The following is a 22787-nucleotide window of genomic DNA, read 5'->3' on the forward strand; positions in this document are numbered from 1 at the left end:
TCAAAGTCCACAGAACTGTAGTACACTAAAAAGGGAGAATTTTACTATGTATAAATTATACTTCAGGAAATCTGATGGAAAAAATGAAACCCAAAAGACTGCATGCTGTTAAAAGCAGGCAGTACTCTGGAAGCCAGAGATTTACGCTGACAGCCTGTAAGGTTTATATTTTTATATGATACTCTTTAAAAAGCATGTCAGGAAAATACTACAATACTTTAATTTCTATAGTATGAAGGAATCTATGTTGGCATACTGTTAGGAGCAAAAACTTTACAGCCAAGTAGAAAGAATTATATGATATGAAAACTGCCCAGCTCGCATCCTAGATCCAACTGCCTGAAAGCAATTTGAAACTTTACCACGTGCCTAGCACACCTACCTTTATGTTATTCAAATTAACTTCAACAAGACGAACATCATTTTCTTTAATTCTCTTTAAACTCTCTTCAACGTTGGTTGGATTTGGGGGCTCATCAAATACTGGAAGAATCGTTTCACCTTTTACCACATCTGTAGTGACAAATGAAAAGAGCAAGAGTCTCACTGGTTGATACTACTATAGTGGCTGCATATATTAATGTGGTAACACATAGAAGACGTGTGCACACACACACACACAGTAGAACTAATTTAAAAGTTTCTTCTCCACAATTTCTAAAAGATCTTTTATGCATTAACACATATACAAAGCACTCAAAATTTAATTGAACATATACCAAACACACTTCAACAATTAACTTGTTTGCAATGTATCAGCCTTCAAAAATAAATATTTTCACTACCTCTTCGTGTATTAGAAGATATCTTTACCACTAAAATAGACTGGATAACATGAGCTAATGATTCCATTGATAATTTAAAAGTTTCTTCTCCACAATTTCTAAAAGATCTTTTATGCATTAACACATATACAAAGCACTCAAAATTTAATTGAACATATACCAAACACACTTCAACAATTAACTTGTTTGCAATGTATCAGCCTTCAAAAATAAATATTTTCACTACCTCTTCGTGTATTAGAAGATATCTTTACCACTAAAATAGACTGGATAACATGAGCTAATGATTCCATTGATTTTTAGCAATGTTTAAGATAAAGTTCTAATATGATCGAATCCAACATCTCCTTTCATTTTCTCTGAGATTTGGCTAGTAACACTGTAAAGGCAGTAAGAATCACAGACTTGAAAGAATCCAGCCTCGATGAGAAGAGCAATGTGACGGAAGGCCACATGACCGCCTCCTCTCATGGGGAGTACTGTGCAATGGGGAGACGGGGAGGACTAGCAGGAAGAAGAGAGGAACAGGGAATGGGGAGGCAGAGAGGTACAGTGCACAGAAGAGTGACTGAGACAGAAATTCCACAAACTGATGCCCTCCTTCCTCCTACTCCCAATCCTTCACCGTACATCCTATCCGCACACACAGCCAAACACAACCACGCAAAGCTGAAAGAGGACCCGGAAACCTTGATCCCCTCCAATGAGATCCAAGTGATGCGCTTTGATGTGTGAGGAGGTCTACGAATACCTATACCAGGCAACCTTTTAGGGATAAATTTTCTGGGGAGAACATCTTTAGCCTCAGATGTTTCAAAGAGGCGAACGGCCGCAAAAAAGTTAAGAGCAACTAACACGGAAAGACTGACAGGGTCACTATCTGGCTTAGTTCTTCCCTTCTGCCCTCCTCTAGCTTTCAGGAGCAAAGTTCATCTTAAGACAAGGTAAACTGACACTCATCCAATCAATTCCCTCTTAGAATACTGTGTTCTTTTCAAATATCACACATGTGCACTCTCGCACGCACACACACACACACAGCATTCTGAGATCAACTTGGATGAAGGTCTGAAAATTATTTTCCTGAGGACAATTGAAAGATCTTGATATATTTAGCCTGGAAGTATATATTAAAAGAAAGTATGCTTGCTGTTTTCTGATTTATCTTGTAGAGAGAGAAGAGAGAAAGTTCATGTTGTTCTGAAAGGCTGGGTTGGAACAGGTGTACCTTGCCAGAAGGCAGAATTTCATTCAAAACAAGGAAAACCTTCCTAACAGAGCTCTGCTAGAAGGACAGGGGGGCTCCCTCTCACCTAAGTTCAGCAAGGCAATCTTCTTCTTTTTTTTTTTTTGTGAGGAAGACTGCCTCTGAGCTAACATCTGTTGCCAATCTTCCTCTTTTTTTTTCTCTCCCCAAACCCCCAGCACATAGCTGTATATCCTAATTGTAAGTCATTCTAGTTCTTCTAAGTGGGATGCTGCCACACCATGGCTTGATGAGTGATGTGTAGGTCCCTGCTCAGGATCTGAACTGGCGAACCCCAGGCCTCCAAAGAGGAGCACGTGAACTTAACCACTTGGCCATGGGACCAGCCCCAAGGCAATCTGCTTCAAGACGGTAGATTATGAGCGTTGGCAAAGAGCTTCCTCACTGAATGGAAAATTGAGTGTTTCCTCAATTCTAAATTTTATAAAACCAAAAGCTTTCTTTCCCCTCTCCGCAGAATGCATGTATTTAAAGAGCCTTGTTCCCTAATGAAATAATGGATCCAGTCAACAAATGGTGCTGAGACCATTAAGAAAGGTTCACAGGGAACTTTAAATGGAAGGATCAGGCTATGGACATTTGAACCCACTGATCAATCTTAACACATTCCCCACAGAGGAATGACCAGATGTGATATGCTCCTAATGTGATTCAATCACCACCTGGGAAGGAATCCTGCCAAAAACCAAAAACCAAAAAGCCGCACCTGAATCTGATCAAGCCTCTAGAAAGTAACAGTTTACAGAAACACGGGAGATAGGGAAACATGTAAAATGATACCACAAGGTTGCAATCAGCCAAATCCAGAAGGTAGAAAATTCTACATGACAAATAATCCAGTCTCTTCAAGAAATAAATGGCATGAAGAGAGCAGGAAAGAGGTTGAGGAGAACTGTTAAGAAATTTAGAGGAACTGAAACCAAATGACAACCAAATGCCATATGTGACCCATACCTGAATCCTGATTTGAACCAACCGACTGTGAAATGTTTTTGAGAGAATAGGGGAAATCTGAACCCAGACTAGTTATTAGATGATACGAAGGAATTATTGTTAATATTTAGGTTTGATAATGGCATTGTGGTTAGGTTAAAAGAATAGGCTTTATTTGTGAGAGACACATATGGAAATATTTATGGGTGAAGTAATACAAGTGAACAGGATTTGCTTTAAAATATTCCAGGAAAAAAAAGTGGAAGGGGTGGGGAGGGAGGCAGACAATGGATGAAATAAGGCTGGCAAAATGTCAAAAACAACTGAAGCTGGGTGATGAATACATTATTCTCTCTCCTATGTAGGTCTGAACATTTCTGTAAAAAAATTAGGGAGAATGGCCAAATTATAGAACATTCATAAAATGGAATGTTATACAGATGTTTGAATGTGGTAGGTCCATATGTTCTAATTGGAAACCTGATTTATTGCTAAGTGATAAACTGTAAGGCATGGATTAAGGTCCTCACCACTGACTTTGTGTGATACTGAAGTTACTTACTTATTCATTCTAAAGCCTCAGCTCCCTCACATGCAAATTACGGATAACAATAACACCTATTTCACAGAACTGTTATGAGGATTAAATGAGAGCAATTCACATTCAAGAGCTGTGTACAGAACATGGCCCAAGTCAGCATTCAAAAAAATCTGCCAATAGTATTGTTACTGAAGAATTAAGTTGCAAGAAATATTTATCATATGATCCCATTTCTGTAAAAAACAAAAGACTATTTATGTATAACATGTATACATATATAAGTTTGTACAAACATGGTACAATGTCTAGAAGGATCTATACCAAACTGTTAACAGTGAGGGGTGGGGGAGGGGGTACAGGAGCAGAAGGCACGATGTCTGTGGATAGAGACACTTTTACTTCTGATCTTATACACTTAGGTATTGTTTAAATGTGCCACAAAAGTATGCATTGCTTTGGTAATTTTAAAACATCCTATGAATAAATTTTTTAAAAAGCTTTGCTTTAGGCTATTTAATACTTGGCATCAACTAAAAGGATTAGGAGCTGAACAGTTCTGTGGTTTTTCCTGAATCTGATTTTATAATGTAGTTAGTCAGCACTGTTGTGGATTTCTTGAAAATCAGCTAACATTGAAAATAAAATGTCAACAAAAGCCAAGTCTGATTAGCTTTTGTACTGTTTAACCATCAGTATTGTTCAGTGAGGTGAGAGTTGTTTCTATTACATTCGCTGACACATTAAGCATAAAATATTCAATATTCTATTTGCAATGACTTTCTATGCCAATGTCATCTAACCGGAATCTCGGGTTTCAACTATATATACATAACATTTTGTATGTATATACTGAAGTTTATATATGGAGAAAACAGAATACGTTTAACAAAGGATTGAAATTCACAAAGCATTGTAAGTACTCACTTGAAAAATGTTCCTGGTCCACACCATTACTACTTCCCACTATAGTACAGAACTGTGTATTTGTTATCAAATTGTGCATCCCAAGAATAGCTGTAAATATAGAAAAAGAAAGCTATTTTTCATTTCCATCAGTTTTAAACATAAAGAATTAATTTTAAAACCAAATTTTCTATCAAGGATTTTAACATTCTCTGGACATTTTCCTACTTAATAAAATACAGATTCTGCAGCCAAAAAAAGGAGACAACATGACTAAAAACCACCTACAATCTCTTTCTCATCAACACCTTGTTATTTCCCCCACATTTCTGAATTTGGATTTCCTTGCATTTCTGAACTCAGACACACAGCTGGAGCCAGCCTAATCCTAAATTAAATCTATGCTTTGCTCCCTCTAGTGGCTAAGACAGAACATTGAAATGATCTATTCTTGCTGATCGTTCTTTTCACAAGGCTTTTAGGAACATGATGTGATAAAAGGCAGATTTTCAACTTAACCTTCACGATTTTTACTTCTGTTAACTTTCATATTAACTTACATTCGTATGTCAGCCGGGAGTAGAATACTAAAAGCATAGTTGACTTCTCATATTTAAGATTAAAGAAGCATCCCTCAAAAACAACACTTAGGAGAAACAAATTTGGTTTTGGTTTTCGATGCCCTTTTCCACAAATAGGGCGGAAGCTACAGTATGCCGCATCTTGGGGCTACAGTATGGCCCATTCCACACTGATAAACGCACAACTTACAAATCCATCAGTCCTCGGCCTCCCAAGGAAAAAGACACCTGCTCTGGCTGTGGTACCACACCTTGATTGCCCCTTTCCAAAGAATCATCACTGCTCCTTTCAAACATGTTAGTTCTTGGGGTTACCTGGTACTAAGGTCTCCCCATGCAGCACATTTTTCTATCTAGGAAAATGGGTGTGTGTGGAGGTAGATGGGGAGATACTGGTCTGGCGATGATGAAAATAACAGGGGGGTTTGGAGTGTTCCATATACACTTCAGGAAAGTTGGGAAAGTGGTGAGTACAGCTCATGACTGACAGCTGCATCTGCTTTCCAGTTACCCATCTTGGGGTCTCCTGATAAAATGGGACAGCAGTTGACCCTGGAGACCCTTTTTCAGTCCTCAGATGGGACAGCTTCCAGCTGAGCACCGGCTGATGAAAGATTTTTATACACTTTCAAATATGGCAACATGGAGAAAGATGTCAAATAATACAATAAATTCCATTAACATAAAAATTTCGCCATTGAGAGAACTTAAAGAAATGAAATCCTTTATGTCAGATCTATAGAGAAAAAAACAAAGTCAAATATGGGTCACTAACTCAGTGGCACTTCGCCAGGCAAAGGAAGCATCTGTATAACGTATGTAGGAGTGTGCTGGTGCCCGCTCCCCTCCACACTCACCCACAGATTAATTTGATTTAAGAGATACCTGCAAGGTCACACAATTCTGTATCAGAAGCACTTGTCAAAGCTTCTTCTAATTCCGGATCGAGAGAGACTTTTTCTTCTGTAAACGTCTGTATTGGTTTCTGTTTAGGGATAAATATTTTCCCTGTAAAATAAAGCAGTTTATTAATTCCACTACTATTGCAATCAACTCATTACCATTTTACTCTAACAAAAATTATTAAAAATATATATAATTGAAACTGAGGAAAAAGTCAAGATAAATAGCTACAATAATTTTGTTTCATCTTCGATATGTATTTATAAGTTTCTTGGGCAATACTTTGCCATACAAGTTAGAACAAAGAAAAAAATCAACTGAGAAATTTTCCTACTTGTGGCAATAAAAATAGGCTCTTTTTGGAGTAATTATGAATTGCTCTACAAATACTGAATTAAAAGACAAAAGAAGGAATGAATTTAAAAAATCTACAAAACTTCAAAGAGATTTAAAAAAACCGGAACCTACTTTCTTATTCTTAAGCAACAAACTCTTATGCTCACTTGGGAATAGCAGAGGCAATTATGATTCCAGAAATTCAAGTTCTAATTGCAAAAAAATTCCTCTATGTCCTGCGTGGTATTCTGAAACTTTTGATCACTGTTCCCCAAAGCCTCAATGAACACTAACAAGATTATCTGTTAAGAAATTAGTTATTCCAGAAACCTAAAATCTTTCTTAGGTGAAAATCAGTATTTTATTACCATATGTTCCATGCAAGATTGACAACATGAAGGAAAGGGAAAAGGTAATGATGCCACTGCAGCGCAAGCCCACCAAACAAGCACACGGAGCAGACGGGGGACTGAGACTGCCTCTGGGTTCTCTCTCTAGACAGGTGACAATTCTAAGTAAATGAGCTCAAAAGGCCTCCGTATGGATTCCCAGAAGTGCCAATTATTTTCTCTTCTGTCAGGAAACAACTAGGGAAATATGAGCGAATATGTGGCCTGATGAATCTATGGAGTGCTCTATGAAAAGCAATGTTTGTGGGCGTATGATGAGCGCATCAAGTGTGTGTACTTCCTGTTCAAGGTGAGTATCAATCAGTGCAACCATACGAATCCGTCCACAATACAGACTGCTCCCAGGAATCTGGCCGAGCTGGTCAAGCATGTTCTGCTAAGTCTATATAAAGGATCGCAAAATTTCTGATACTCCATTTTTTATTTTTAGCATTTCCATTTTGTTCTTTTTAAAAAAATAGTTTCTGTGTCTCTGCTGAAATTCCTCATCTCTTCACACATGCTGTGCACCTTGTCCACCAGATTCTTTGGTATTTTTGTCATAGTTATTTTCAAGTCCCTGACTGATAACACTGACATCTAAGTGATGTCTGAGTCTTCTATTGACTATTTTCTTGACTTAGGGTCACATGTGTCATAAGAAATATGACTGTGTGCTGGGCATTTTGTATTAAAGTATAGCAGAGAGTGGAGGAAAGGATATTTATTCCCAGAAAGGAGCTTGCCCCTTAAGTCAGGGCTGAATCAATATGCTCCACAGTTCAGCTGAATCTGGGCTTTGCTGCAACTTTAGTTTGATTCAGCTCCTCATTGGCTTCGAACATTCTGAGGGCAGGATCAGGACTCTCTCTCCAGCACGGCCTGGCATTAAACCCTCATGAGGTTCTGGAGATCTCCTGAGCTTCTTACCTTTTCGAACTGTGAAGTGGGAGAGATTTCTTCCCATGTGTAGCCCAGGCTGCCAGCTCTCTGAGGGACTGGGGAGCTCTCTTTGTTTTCTGGTCCCACCCCCTGAATTTTAGGATTTGGCAGATCTTTCCGCCCCACTCTTGCCTTGTCTGCTCTCCCCTCTGTGAAGTTGGGGATGCCCCGGGAGGGGTTTCTCTCAGCTCTCCTGCCTCTCCCTCAGTTCTCCCAGCTGAAAACCCAAGCCTCAGGAATTTCCTCTCGGCTCTGCACCATTGCCTCTGTTCTTGGAGTAGTACCCGAGCACTAAGGGAAGACCTGTAAAAAAGAATGGGGGGTAGTGCAGTCTCACTCTCTCTTGAGGGCTGCACTGTCCAATATGGTAGCCGCTACCACATGTGACTATTTAAATTAATTAAAATTAAAAATTCAGTTCCTCAGTCACACTAGGCACATTTTAAGTTCTCAACAGCCACATTTGGCTGGTAGCTACCAAACTGGTTAGCACAGATATTGAACAGTTCCATCACGGCAGAAAGTTCTAGGGGACAGCACTGGTCTAGGGCTTCTCTGGATTCTAATCTACCATGCCAGCCCATACATGGTCATTAAAAGTTTGTTAGCAGTTAGGCTGACTTCGCCTTTCTCCTCTCTATGGTGGTGTTCTCCTTTCCCCTACATTTCAGTCAGGAAAGAGAGCAGGAGTGGATCGCCTTTCTTATGGAGGGCTTGTCACCTTGTGGAGTCATTTTAGGTTTTATCCCTAAGCACTCTGACAGTTTTTTTTAAAAAACTATGATTATGCACTTAGACTGCTTGTTTCAGCATTTACAGTGAGAATAACAGTCTCTTGCAACTTTCTAGATCTCAATCACAAGTCTTTCTGGTCAAGCATTCTCTTATTTAAAAAATGGCACGTGGTCAATCCACAACCTATTTGAATTAGTAAGGACATTTTTACCTGTATATAACAGAATATCCAATTAAAAGTGGTTTCAAGTGGTGCTTCTCCAGCTTTAACGTGCATCTTACTCACCTGGCGATCTTACGAAAGTACAGACTCTGATGTGGTAGGTCTGACATGGGATCTGAGGTTCTGCAGTTCTAACCAGTCTCCAGGGGATGCTGATCCTGCAGATCCACAGACCACTTTAAAGCAGCACGTGTTCAAACTACACATTTTTACGATCCCAATACGTCCACTGGTAGGTGGCTGTAGGGTGGTTCAGCAGCTCAATGCTGACATCAAGGATCCAGGCTCTTTCCATTTTTCTCTCTGGCTATAATCAGCATGGAGGCCTTTGATTCTCAGGCCATCAGTCTCAAGATGACCTTTGTAACAATAAGTATCAAGTCTTCACTCAAGGTCAGGACAGGAAGGAAGGGCACTTTGTCAATTGTCAACTTTTATAGGGAAAACCGTCCAAGAGATTTCTCCTCGGGTCTCATGGACCAGCACTGGGTCACATGTCCATGCAGCTAGGAAAGCAAGCATCTGGCGTTTTCAGTCTACTTCAGGGATGGGTACTGCCGGTAAGGAAGAAGGGATTTGTGAACTGTTGCTGAATAGGCAACTATAGAGCTTGTCCCAGTCTTGAACCAGATGAAGGCCACTTCTGTGCTCCCCTAATTCCCTGTGCATTTCACTATAGCTACACTTACACATTCTGCACATTTGTCTTCTGTGAGCTTTTCAAGGGCAGGGTCTATGTTCTGTTCATCTCTGCATCCTTGCCTAGCACAACAGTAGGCAATCCAATTTGTAGAATAAATAATTTGGTGATCACCTCCACTTCAACTGCCTCATTTTATAAAATATAATTTAAATGCTCTGGTTCAAAGTTACACGGCAGAGTTAACACTAGAGCGCGGGTTCCTAAACTCTTAACCTAACACTTCTTCCAATAAACTGGTGGTTTTCGAACTTAACATTTTAGCAGTGGACTTTTCCCCTCCAACAAATACCTATGTAAATGGTGGTATGCATAACTGATCTCCTTAGTCAGTACCAAATTTTGGCATTCTGATGATTATTAGATAATCTTTTATTATCGGTTCACAGACAAAGGCAAACCCAAATCATTACATCCTAATAATTCCATAGAACTTTTCTCAGTGGTTGATATTACCATTAAAGTGGCACAGAATCCAGGTGGCATGACTTTAATTGCTGTTTCAGGATAATTACACTTTCCTGAGTTCAATCTTGCCTGCTTTTTTCAACTGTCTATGGCAGTCGTTCTACACATTGGCTGCACATCAGGTTCACCTGGGGAACCTTAAAAAAATTCTGACGTCCAAGTCCCACCCCCAGAGATTCTGATTTACTTGGTCTGGTGTGCTATATGGAGCATCTGGATTTCTGAAAAGCTCTCTAGGGATTCTAATGCACAGCAGCCAGGGTTGAGAACCACTGGATTATGCTATTCACTTACTAAGCAAAACTATACAAGCTATCAAATAGCTGCCTGTGACTTATTCTCGGGACCAATGGAATCTAAAGCATTATAAAAATCTAAAATGTTTATTTTTGTAATCCTCGTCTACATTCCATAAAGGCATTGTTCAAATCTAATTTTTGCCCATGCACAAACTTTTGCTAAAACTTACAAATACAAAATGAATCTCATCAGAGAAAACAACAAAGCAAAACACAACAAAATGTTCAAGGGCTCATGCAAATTCTTCTGTGATTATAGAATTTTGCTCTATTTTATATAGCTTTGAAATAGCTGGGTATTTCACCTGGCACTCCTCTTTATGATAATTTCCCTGTATGTAGAGATTTTTATTGTAGAGGTATTTAGACTATACGATATTATGCTTTTAACAATATTAAAAGTACTTCATATTTCTTCATGGTCAGTTTAACACTAACACACTATATGTGCATATACAAAACCTAGTTATAGAAAGCTAAAAGTAAGGAAATTAGTTTTGTAAGAAAGGATAAACTAGGCAGAATTAAGTTTAGTATTATGAGTACAAAACCTAAGGAGCTCTCCCCAAACTGATTTATAGATTCAAACAATCCCTTTGAAAATCTTAGCTGACTTTTTTTGCAAAAGTGACAAGGTGATGCTGAAATTCATATGCAAATCCAAGGGAACTAGAATAGCCATACAACCTTGACAAAGAACAAAGTTGAAGGACTCACACTTCGCAAATTCAAAACTTAATACAAAGCCACTGTAATCGAGACAGTGTTATGGTGCATAAAGGAAGATATTTAGATCAATGGAATAGAATTGAGAGTCCCGAAATAAACTCTTATATTTATGGTCGATTGAATTTCTACAAGGGCACCAAGACAATTCAATGGAGAAAGAGCTGTCTTTTCAACAAATGGTGCTGGGACAACTGGTTAGCTACAGGCAAAAGAATGAAGTCAAACCGCTACCTCACACCATACACGAATATTAATTCAAAATGGATTATAGACCTAAATGTAAGAGCTAAAACTATAACATTCTTAGAAAAAAACCTAAGAGTAAATCTCCATGATCTTGAGTTAGGCAATGGTTTTTTAGATATAACATCAAAAGCACAAGTGACAAACAGAAATAAATAAATTGCACTATATAAATATATAAATTGGACTACATCAAAACCGAAAACTTTTGTGAGGTAAATGATACCATCAAGAAACTGAAAAGACAACCCACAATGGGAGAAAATCTTTTCAAATCATACATCCGATAAGGAACTTTTATCCAGAATATATAAAATTTATCAATAATAAATGAAATGACTGATTGAGGCAAATCAATAATTTTTAAAAACCCAATCTAAAAATGGGCAAAAGATTTGAGGAGACATTTCTCCAAAGAAGATATATAGATGTCTAATAGCACATGAAAAAATGCTTGCTATCACTAGTCATTAGGGAACAGCAAATCAAAGCCACAATGCATTATTATGCCTTTACATCTAATAAGATGGCTACAATCAAAAAGACAGACAAGTGTTGGTGAGGATGTGGAAAAATTGGAACCCTAATACACTGCCAGTGGGAATATAAAAGGGTGCAGCCACTTTGGAAAACAGTTTGGCAGTTCTTCAAATTGTTAAACATAGTTACCATGTGACCCAGCAATGCCACTCCTATGTATGTAACCTATATACCCAAGTGACATGAAAAATCTATCTCCACAACAACCTGTCTACAAATATTCATAGCACCATTATTCATAATAGCTAAAAAGTGGAAGCAATCCAAATGTCCATCAACAGATGAACAGATGAACAAAATGTGGTATATCCATACAATGAAATATGATTCAGCCATAAAAAGGAGAGAAGCATTGATATGTGCTCCAACGTGGATGAAACTCCAAAACATTATGCTAAGTGAAAGAAGCCAATCATAAATATATGTTGTATGATTCCAATTATATGAAACGTCCAGAATAGGCAAATTTAGAGAGACAGAAAGTAGATTAGTGGTTTCCTAGGGCTGGGGGAATAGAGTGAGGAATGGAGATTAAGTGCTAATGGGTACAAGGTTTCTTTTTGGGATGATGAAAATGTTCTAACCTAAAGATCGTGGTGATAGTTGCCAAACTCTGAGAATATACTAAAAATTGATGAATTGTATACTTTAAATGGGTAAATTTTATGATGTGGATTGCATCTTAATGACAATGTTCAAAAAACCCACTAAAAGGCTAATGTACTAAATATGGGCTTTTCTGTCTTCCTGAGTAAAATTTATAACTGCTCCCTAAAATGTAAAGAGAAAAAAAAGATAATTTTCTGAGACACATTGAGTCAGACAGCATGCTTGTGCTTCTTAGTCAAAATAGCTGTTTTCTGAGAAACACATAATTAGCAAACCGCTAGACTGATTCCATATAATGGAAAATGCCTTTCTAAATGTGTCCTAATTCAAGTTAGTCTTATATCAGTTAGATTTAAGTTAAAAATCTTCATGACATGAGATGCTGACAACTATAATAGATCTCCTTTATAACGGTTAGTTTAGTTTGTGCTCTCAGTGTCTTGCAGCATGAGTGAAATGTTAGGCTTCTATTAGATATAGAGGTATTTTGTAGGGTGGTGTGTTTGTTTTTGAAGAAAGTAGGGAAATGCACAAATTTGACACTACTTTTATCCAAAACCATCTATTAACAAACTTATTAGTAGTTCACTTCATTATGATCATCTTGATTCTGATGTTTTTCTTTTTAATCATGGATTATTTATTTAAAGAAAACTCAATCTCATTCTGATAAAATGATTTAATATATAAAAGGAACTGGCATATTGTAAACATAATAGATATGCATTAATTCTTTATTCTTATTTCCCCTGGAATTTCCTGCATGTGTGTGTGTGTGCGTGTAAGAGAGAGACAGGCAGAGACAGAGAGAGAGACCGAGACAGGTAGAGAGACACAGAGAGAGTTTTCCAAAACAAACAACCCAAGAGATTGAAAACTACGTAGTCTCAAGTATCCACATCAGTGGTTCTTCAACTCAGGGAATGAGGATTGCCTAGACATGGATATTTTTGAAAAAGCTCCCTAGGTGTTTCTGATTCTTATCTACTCAGGTTGATAAACACTAATCTGTATAATCATAGTTCTGAAAAGATTAGGATGAGTTATTCTGGACTGATTAATTTTACTTTTCTCCTTGAAATACGGTCAAAAAACCCTGACTTATAACTTTTAATTTTTGCATTTATTTGAAATAACATAATGTCTAAGAAAATAGCTACTCATTTTTATCCTTCAGTAGACAGCATTCTCTCAAATGACTTTAATTTCCTTATTTAACATAGCAAAGTCCAAAACTGGAATTTTTAAAAACTGAGATTAGAATTCTTCACATTGTAGCAAAACAAGCAATGACTAGATCAGGAAAAAAAAATCTCTCGGACAAGTATGAAATGATGTGCCCGCCCCCTCCCCCCACAGTGAAACAAGACAAACAGAAAGAGGGCTATGACTTTCGGCTGCTAAGAACGTTAAAATAGTTCAGTAATGTTTCTGAAACTATAAAATGGCAGCCTAAGGAAGTAGAAGAAACCAAGATAGGAATTCATATAACAGTAACTTAAATGCATGGCACTTATCCAAACCCATGTTTGTGCCAAGAGGGGAAAAAAAAGAATATCTTGCCAACATCCTTGTTATCGTCACAAAATCAGTAAGAGGCATCGAGAACCATGTTAACGATTTTATTGCCAGAACCTTTCTTCACTGGTCCTTATCTCTTTTCCTCTGATATTAAGTTACAGCTACTGAATATGTTAAGAATTATGTTAATCATAGATAATTCTTGCTGGAAAACTAAGGTAATTGTGAACAAATAACTTGGAAAGCATATGAGAAATCCTTAGTTTAAGGCAATCCAGTTAAATTCACCTTTATTAAGCAGGGTGGGGCATGTGAGGTTCATGGGAAGGAAACTCCAGGGCAGTCCTTTCTCAGAGAGGGGAAGGGAAAACAACACAAAAAGCATAGTTGGCTCTAGCCCCAACCCCCACCCGGGGCCAACAGGGAGACCACGTGTGCTCTGCAAGGAAGGGAAGAGCCCCACCTGGGTGAGTCAGCAGCTCCAGTGGAATCCGCTGGCACACCTGAGTGCAGTGAATGAGGTGCAGCTCGGCTCTGGTCCATCCACAAAATAAGGGACACCCAGGAAAGAAACAACTTAGGCTAGGTAAAGAGGTAGTGTGATATTAGAAATGGGCAGGAAGCCTCCTGACACAGCAAAGCAAGAGGAGAGTCAACATGAAATATTAAAGACTGGGGCAAATTATTTCCCCAGTGTCAAATCCATGGCAAGGCTCTATGCCTTATCTGCTTGGAGAGAGAATATTCAAGATACATAAAAATATGATAGGAGATAATAATCAGCTATAGAGTCAGCACTCTGCATCTTCACTATCCTCAAGAATGAGAAAGAGGTGGATGAAGACTCTCCATCTTTGTCTTGGTCTATCCTTCAGTTAAATATTTTGCAAAATTTCAAGGAGAAAAAGGTAAAAAGCTTCCCAACATTTTAATATTACATCTTCAAGTAAAAGAAATGTATACTGGGATTATGTTATTGTTTTAATTTTCTCAAACATTTAGTTTCTCAACATTCTGAACATAGTAGACTCATAGGAAAGACATTTTCTTTAACTTTTGCCAAGATTACTCAATACCATGATACCATTCCTACCATGAGCTCGTTGGATTTACACGAACTTAACAGATGTATATCATGGATTCCATTGTAAATAATGCACTTAAAAACAATCTTTAATAGATCTTTTGTCAGCTGTGCCTTACTAGCTGCCTAATTCCTTCTTTTTGCTGTTAATAAAACTACACCATTAAAAGGAGGACATTTACTAGTATAAAATATTCCCCCAAATGTATCGAAGACATAATGCCTTGAGCTTCACTTAATTAGGATTAATTCCTCCTTCTCAGATGTTTACATATGCTTTCAATTCTGTAACAGGTATAATTATAAACAATCATTTCACAAATCACAAAGTGAAATTACTAATCAACTCTCAAGTGTTCTTAGTCTGTCAGGTCTTTTTCAAACATTTCGAGATGATCTAGAAAGTTAAAATTTGGCATGAGTATATAGTTTTTATTCAAGGTCAAAAGGAAAAATCCTGAAATATCTATTTTCAGTTTTATGTAGGATTCCCTCTGTCATGCCAATTCTATGTGATTTTAGCTCCAGAAAGAGGGTGTGCCTTCAAGTGAAAGAATAACAAATAACTAATCGTCATTTGATTAGTCTCAGAATATGAGATAGTAGTTGACTTTAATGAATGGATAACTATTCCTTTCAGTAGTTCCCAATTTTTTGCTTAAAAAAAAAAAGAGCAGTCATCTGATTCATCTTTAAGAATAATTTCCAATGAGATCACTAAGTGATTTTGGCATATAACTTGGAAGGAGCTCAAGGAACTAAGTGACATCACTACAAAATTCCCTGGCACAGAAAGCTAATACTGCCATCAGTACTAAACTCCGAGACCAGATATCTTAGTATGAAAGTGATTTAGTTAGAAACCAATGGCACATTTTATAGGTTCTAACCAGTCCACGTACATCAAAAAAGTATAATTCTTTTATTTGTCAACAGAGGTAGGTTTGCAAACTGTTTTATGAAAAACTAGGAGAACCTCTACTGTCTGGGAGGGCATCCTCAGTATAAAAGTATACCGCCTCTGAAATAAGCTATTAAGTAAGAAATCTGGGGCTTGACCCTGGTGTTCAGGGTAAAGGGTCATGAGAGAGGCATCTTAAAAAAACAAGCTTCTAAAATTTCAGAGCTAAGGAGGGGATTCACATTTAGCTTAACTGGGAGGTATGCTAATAAGATGGAGACGAATTATTCTGTCCTTTGGAATGTGATCAAGATCTTGGGAATGAGACCCAAAGAAGGAAGGCATATTAGTGACTAAAAATAATCAAGACTAGGGGCCGGCCCATGGCCAAGTGGTTCAGTTTGCGCACTCCGCTTCAGTGGCCCAGGGTTTCACCAGTTCGGATCCCAGGCGCGGACATGGTACCACTCATCAGGCCATGCTGAGGCGGCGTCCGACGTGGCACAACTAGAAGGACCCACAACTAAAAATACACAACTATGTACCAGGGGACTTCGGGAAAGAAAAAGGAAAAATAAAATTGAAAAAAAAAAAATCAAGACTAACTGATTTAAGGATGAAAGCCTAGGGTGGAACTGAGAAGAATGGAGCTGGCTTTTAGCCTTATATCAAAGGAGAGCTCTACAACCAAAGTTCTCTAGTCGTTGAAGATGAATTTGCCCTTCTTCAGGTCTACGGTACTGTAACATGGCTTTTAAGGCTTGACCCCACCCAGGCTGGGCTGGTAGTATCTGCTTCCATCACCTGGATTGCTGAGACTCAAAAACTCATCTCCAGTTCTGAACCACTCCTTCATGGCAGAGAATGGAGATGGCTTGTTTGGTAATAACTTCATCACATGATCCTTTACAAGGATTACACTGCAAAGGATTTTTACAGTGATTTCACCATATCCGTTAACAAATTTGATCCTCACAAAAACTGTATGAAGCAGACAAGGCAGATACTCAGACTGTATGATTCCATTTATATAAATTTGAAAACAGGCAGAACTAACCTATTGTATTAGAAGCTATTATGGTGGTTACCTTCAAGAAGAAGAAAGAGAAAAGTGACTGGGAGGAAGCATGACGGGACCTTCTGGAGGTGCTGATAATGTCTTGACCTGGGTGGTGATTACCTCTGCGTGCTTGTTATATATAATTCATTGGTCTGTATCCTTCTGACCTGTGTATTCTCTATAAGCACGTTACACTTCAATACAAAGTTCATTATTTTTAAAAACGCCATGGTCTTAATCACTGCATCATAGCTGCTCGTAAATAGTATTTAATAGGCATATAGAACTAAAAGAGGCAGTAAAAATACTCAATGTATTATAAAAAGAAAACCACTGATTGTGAATGCAAAATTACCTGCTTTTTAATTGAACTACTTCCACTTATTTCATTTCCATGTAAAACCTAAACTAAGAAAAAAAAAAAAATTACCGGCCGGCCCTGTGGCCGAGTGGTTAAGTTTGCGCACTCCGCTTCAGTGGCCCAGGGTTTTGCTGGTTCGGATCCTGGCACGGACATGGCACTGCTCATTAAGCCATGCCGAGGCGGCATCCCACATGCCACATCTGGAGGGACCCACAACTAGAATATACAACTATGTACTGGGGCGATTTGGGGAGAAAAAACAGAAAAAAAAAAGATGATTGGCAACAGCTGTTAGCTCAGGTGCCGATCTTAAAAAAAAATTAAATATATAAAAGGAAATAAAAACTATTATACAATAGTTAAGAATATGGCATTTCCCCCTCATTGTCACTCATATTCTTCACCTCTATTGTTCCCCCCTCTGATATTTTATTTCCCACAATTCTTCTCTACCTCCTCTCCTGCCTCCTCTAATCTTCCAACATCTTTTCCTAGGGAACTGATTATGAAACAAGAGCATCGCGGGAAGCTCCCCAGGTCATCTTAGGACACATGCAGCTCTCTCACATCACTTATTTTCTCTGCTTGTCCTTAAATTCCATATTTTTTCCTGCCATCTCTTTTTCTCACATCTCTCTCTCTGGTTTCTACCTCCATTTTTCTTCCTAATTATACCCCCAGGGTCCACCTGGAACATACATAATAGTAAAAGGTGGTCAACTAATATTTATTCTCATCAAATTATGTTTTCCTATATAAACAGGACTGAAACTATGAACACGGTGTTATAGGTATGGCTGTACAGATGGAAATATAGCCAGTATTCTTTTCTATGACAAATACTGAAGAATTGATGCTTTGCCTACCTTTGTGATTCTCTATACTTCAAAAGCATGCATTGGTTTTCAGTCCTTTTTCTGGCCCAACACATCTGAGGGACATGTCACTCCCATCTCGAACAGTCATGTGATGGTTAATTTTATGTGCCAATTTGGCTGGGCATTGTGCCCAGATGTTTGGGCAAATATTATTCTAGATCTTTCTGTGAAGGTGTTTTTTAGGTGAGATTAACATTTAAATCAGTGGACTTTGAGTAAAGCCATAATGTGGTGGGCCTCATCCAATCAGCTGAAGGTCTTAATAGAACAAAGACTTACCTCCCCTGAGCAAGAAGGAACTCTGCCAGCAGACTGCCTTTGACTTGAATGGCAACTCTTCCCTAGGCCTCCAGCCGGCTGTCCTGTCCTGCTGATTTTAGACTCACTAAGCCTCCACAATCACATGAGCCAATTCCTTAAAATAAATCTCCCTCTCTCTCTACACACACACATCCTTTTGGCTCTGTTTCTGTTTCTCTGGGGAACCCCGACTGATACAAGTAGCTAAGATGGTGATGCTCATCTAGAGATGAGGGGGAGAGGGGTTCTACAGAAAGAGCAGAGGGGTTGGGGATGCCAGACAATTTTGCAAAGGCCTGATGCAGACCTCGTAGAATACCCACTCAAAAGTCATTCCCTAGCCTTCCTCTAGTACAGAGGCCAGAACACTAAAACAAATTTTCCAGCTTCCCTTACAACTAAGGGTAAGGTAAAATTTTACCAACTAAGGGGTCATCACGTGACAGAGTTGTGGCCAGATTCCTGAGAAGGGCTTCCTTCCTAAATAAAAAGCTGAACTCACCAGGAGAAAGCACTGTGCTCTACCTGTCTCCCTGCCTGGACTACTGCGGCCTCAGATGTAAAAACAGTACGTGGAAGAGCTGCTCTTCAGCTCTCCTGCTGCTGCCACGGTTCCTCGGTGCTCCAGGCATGACACCCCAAACAAGAGTGCGAGCGGAATCTGGCTTCTTAGGCCAAGCTGTACTGAAGGCTGAGAAACTTAACTGGCCTCACCTAAGTGTTATTACACGTGGAACTTTAAAAGACACAGCTGTACTCAGTCTCCACGGAGGCTACCTGAGGTCAAACTCTGCAATGGGAGGGACTTGGACCGAGAAATTTCCCAAACGCGATGACTATGAAGCATTGACGATTCTAAGTGTGAATTAGTACAGAAGGCTGTAGGATATCCTTTAAAGAGTCCTTGAAAATAGGGCCCGAGTTTTTTATGGCATTCCACTTTAAAGGTAGGAGTTAGAACAAGCAGTGCTTCTATATCACTTGCATCCTGTAACCCACGAGTGAATTTAAAAATTTACCTCAGCACACTTTTAAATTGGTTACAGTAGAGAACTAGAGTGCTATATAAAATCACAGTGTAAGAAAACCTCACTAACAAATCATTAAGAAGGACGTTCTTGGCCAAGTTGATGAAAAATGTAAATGAAGTGCCAAATTACCTCACAAACTTTTGAGTCAACAGTGTCATAACCTTTAAGGCTACCAATGATGCAACTCTAAAAATATTATTTTCTCCAGATCTACCCATAAAAAGAAAAATCAAGTGCTATCAAATAATGACTTCAAAATTCTGTGTTTACCTTTTTTTTCCCCAGTGTAGGGCACATAGTCTTCCCTGTCCTTATGCTCCAACGCTTCCTTCTCCAGATATGAAAGGAGGTGTTCTCTATCAAACGGCCCTGTGGCGGACTTTGACGTCTGGTTCTTCTGCCGGAATCCTGCAGGCAGAAGGGCATTCTGCCAAAGAGAATGAATCAGCCATTATGGCCACCAAGAATGCCAACGCTATATGCTTCCCAGATTACCCATTTAAGAAAGAATCACAGACTGGAAAGTGATACGGGCATTAAACACTTTGTTACAGGATTTTAGGGCAGCAATGGAAAAGTGTTCCAAACAAAGCTTTTTTTATTAGGTAGAATTCACTTATATTATTAAAATAAGCACATACACATTTTCTTCAGAAAGTATTCTACTAGGAGGAAACACTCTTTACTTTTTAAATGTCTTGGGATGGTAACAAAAAATAGTTTTCTTAACGCTTAATAACTGCTCAGCATACATGTATATACAGAAAATAATTCTATTACAAAGAATGTTAAATGACTGTATATGTCATATTCCTTCATAATGACTTCTATTTCATTGTAAAGACTTTCTCATGATAAAAACATGTATACCATACAGTAGGATATCAGGAGATTAATGTTTACTTTGTCTTTCAACACAATGTGAAAGGTTCAACTTGTATGTGTGTGTATGTATGAATACATCAGCACTGGGACATACTTGCAGCAACCACTGTCATTGCTCTTCATGCACCAAGGCATCCCGAGATACAGCAAGGGCTATGTCTCTGGGTTTCCACATGGGTACAGTCTTGTTTGAGTGTATGGAGTGACTGAGAGTGGGGAAATGGTGGGAAGTAATGGATTAAAGTTGTCTCCTGTGGTCCCTACTCTCTATTTTCACCAAGCCCAGGAAAAACAAGTGGTGACTAGACAATATGAGCTCCATCCTTTCTTCAAAAGCCAAAGAGGTGATCTTGCCTTGTCTCACTATTCCTAAGTATTTCTTCGCTTTGAAAATGGGAGGCAGCCAGAGAAGGCACACAAAAGGGCCAACCCTCTTTTGCAACACCTCCCAAGACTGGCAGTGATGCTGAATCTCATGGAGGTTATAATTTTTTATTATAAAAGGAGATCTTACATAGACAATAATAATAGGAAACTTTCATTTTATAACTAGAAAATATGGCACTTTAACTTTGGCCATTTGCTGAGATCCATAATAATTTTCATTAAATTTGCTTTCATGTTCTCCTCATGTAATAATTGTGTGCATTACACAGAAAGTGCACCTATAAAGATGAAACACAAAAGAGGTCTGTTCCTAACCCTTCATCAAGAATGTTTTTCCGGGCTGGTCCTGTGGCCAAGTGGTTAAGTTTGCGCCCTCTGCTTCAGCGGTCCAGGGTTTCGCTGGTTCGGATCCTGGGTATAGACATAGCACCACTCATCAAGCCATGCTGAGGCGGCATCCTACATGCCAAAACTAGAAGGACCCATAACCAAAAAGTATACAACTATGTACTGGGGGGATTTAGGGAGAAAAAGCAGAAAAAAAAAAGGATTGGCAACAATTGTTAGCTCAGGTTCCAATCTTTAAAAAAAAAAAGAGAGAATGTTTTTATAACACAGAATTGTCTATGTGATATTGTCTATAAAAAAGAAACACAAGATTTCTACCCACAGACTTTGAAATCAAGACAAGAACTACACATGAAGAATCCATTCCCAATCAACCATCAAGTCCTACCTATTTTCACTTCCCAAAAAACTCATTAGTCTGTTTACTTCTCTTCATCTCCAACGCCAGCCATTCTCTGGTCCAAACTATGATCCAGGCTGGCATGGAATATTACATTAGCCTCCCAACTATTCTCCCTGGATCAGTTGCCTGATCCCCTGCTCCCACCCCACAATCTGTTATCCTAGCCTCATCTCACTCACGCTCTCCATTCTAGCCACACTCGCCCTTGTTCCTCCCTTGTGCTTGCCATAGACTTCCTTTGACCACGAGGCCTTCCTTCGAATGCTTTGCACATCCTTTTTTGCTACTCATTTTTCAGACTGCAGCTCCATTCCCCCAAGGGAAGCTTTTTCTGACCTCCTATTATATGCTCATATTAAAATGGCATGATTATTTGATTAATGTCTAACTCCCCTCACTCCTACCAGCTGCATCACGAGGGCAAAGACCACATTTGTTTTGCTCATTCTCGTATCCCTAAGCCTAGCATAGTACCTGGGCTCTATAGATTGTCCCCCAAACATTTATTGAATAAATATTTGAGAATGCTTTTAAAGAAACATTCTCATTAAGGCAAATTAATAAAAGTTACCTTCCTTCATCATCAATAAAGCATGTATGTACGTACTCCTATTTCACGGTGGTAGTGATGGAATTGCACCATTTCACCTGCCTGCTCAAGCCCATGTGAAACAGACAGGTTTGAAATGATATGTTAGCTGGAAACCTGGCTCCCTGAATGCAGCCTCTGACCACAAAATAAATGACAATTAACCCGCTTTGGAGGCTACAAACCCACGAATCAAGCATATATTAGAATCAAGGTATATATTACAAGTGTACCTTAATTAAGTTACCGGATCTTAATTACTTAACAAACAGATAAAAATCTAATTTAAACAACTGCCACTAAAAAATACATGTTTCTCCCTTGCAGTGGAGTTTCGACATAATAATATAGTCCCAGCCTTGGAAATGAAAAAATAGCTTTGTCTAGGTTGACTGTGTCTTGGAGATAGAAGTTTTGAGAGAATGCAGTCAGTTAGCAAATAAATATCCTGAGTGCAGCAGAAGGAAAGTACAACAGCCCTCCAAAATACAACAAGGCTCCAGAGACGACTGTCCCCTGCTCTCCTCTTAGCTCCCCTCGGAGACTCTGTCAGTGCAGTGGTGCTTCTCTGGCTAAAGCGCTGCTACTATCCTTGTCTCTTCTTTCCTGGTCCTTCACTGGTACTCTTTCCAAAAACTTCAGCCAACGAGTAGCACGCTGCCCATAAATATCACCCTTCTTCTAGTCTCAACTAAGAGTATCTGAGGTTGGGGGAATTGCAGCTGGGGTTGGGGAGCTGGCAAAATACATCCAGAGTTTAGAACGCGAACCTCCCCATACAAGAAGCACACCACAGATTTGTATGTAAGAAAATATACACCACCAACATTTAGATGTACAGCACAGTGCGTACGTTAAAAGGGGACTAAGTGAAGTTTAATAGAGAGACCACAGGACTCCACCAAGGATT

At 38.8% G+C, this 22787-nt stretch overlaps 1 protein-coding gene across 1 annotated transcript in view; it reads right to left on the reverse strand.

The window, feature by feature from the left end:
• The window catches only part of TMOD3 (tropomodulin 3), an 81092-nt gene that overhangs the window by 22090 nt on the left and 36215 nt on the right, over nt 1–22787 (reverse strand). Inside the window, exons 3-6 of the mRNA XM_070580062.1 lie at nt 19536–19692; nt 5896–6018; nt 4451–4540; nt 383–513 (exon numbers count right to left, since the gene is read on the reverse strand). Of these exons, the coding sequence (XP_070436163.1) occupies nt 383–513; nt 4451–4540; nt 5896–6018; nt 19536–19692 (501 nt within the window). The remainder of the gene's footprint in view (nt 1–382; nt 514–4450; nt 4541–5895; nt 6019–19535; nt 19693–22787) is intronic.

Source organism: Equus przewalskii, chromosome 1 (assembly GCF_037783145.1).
Source record: "Equus przewalskii isolate Varuska chromosome 1, EquPr2, whole genome shotgun sequence".
In the NCBI taxonomy this organism is placed as follows: Eukaryota; Metazoa; Chordata; class Mammalia; order Perissodactyla; family Equidae; genus Equus; species Equus przewalskii.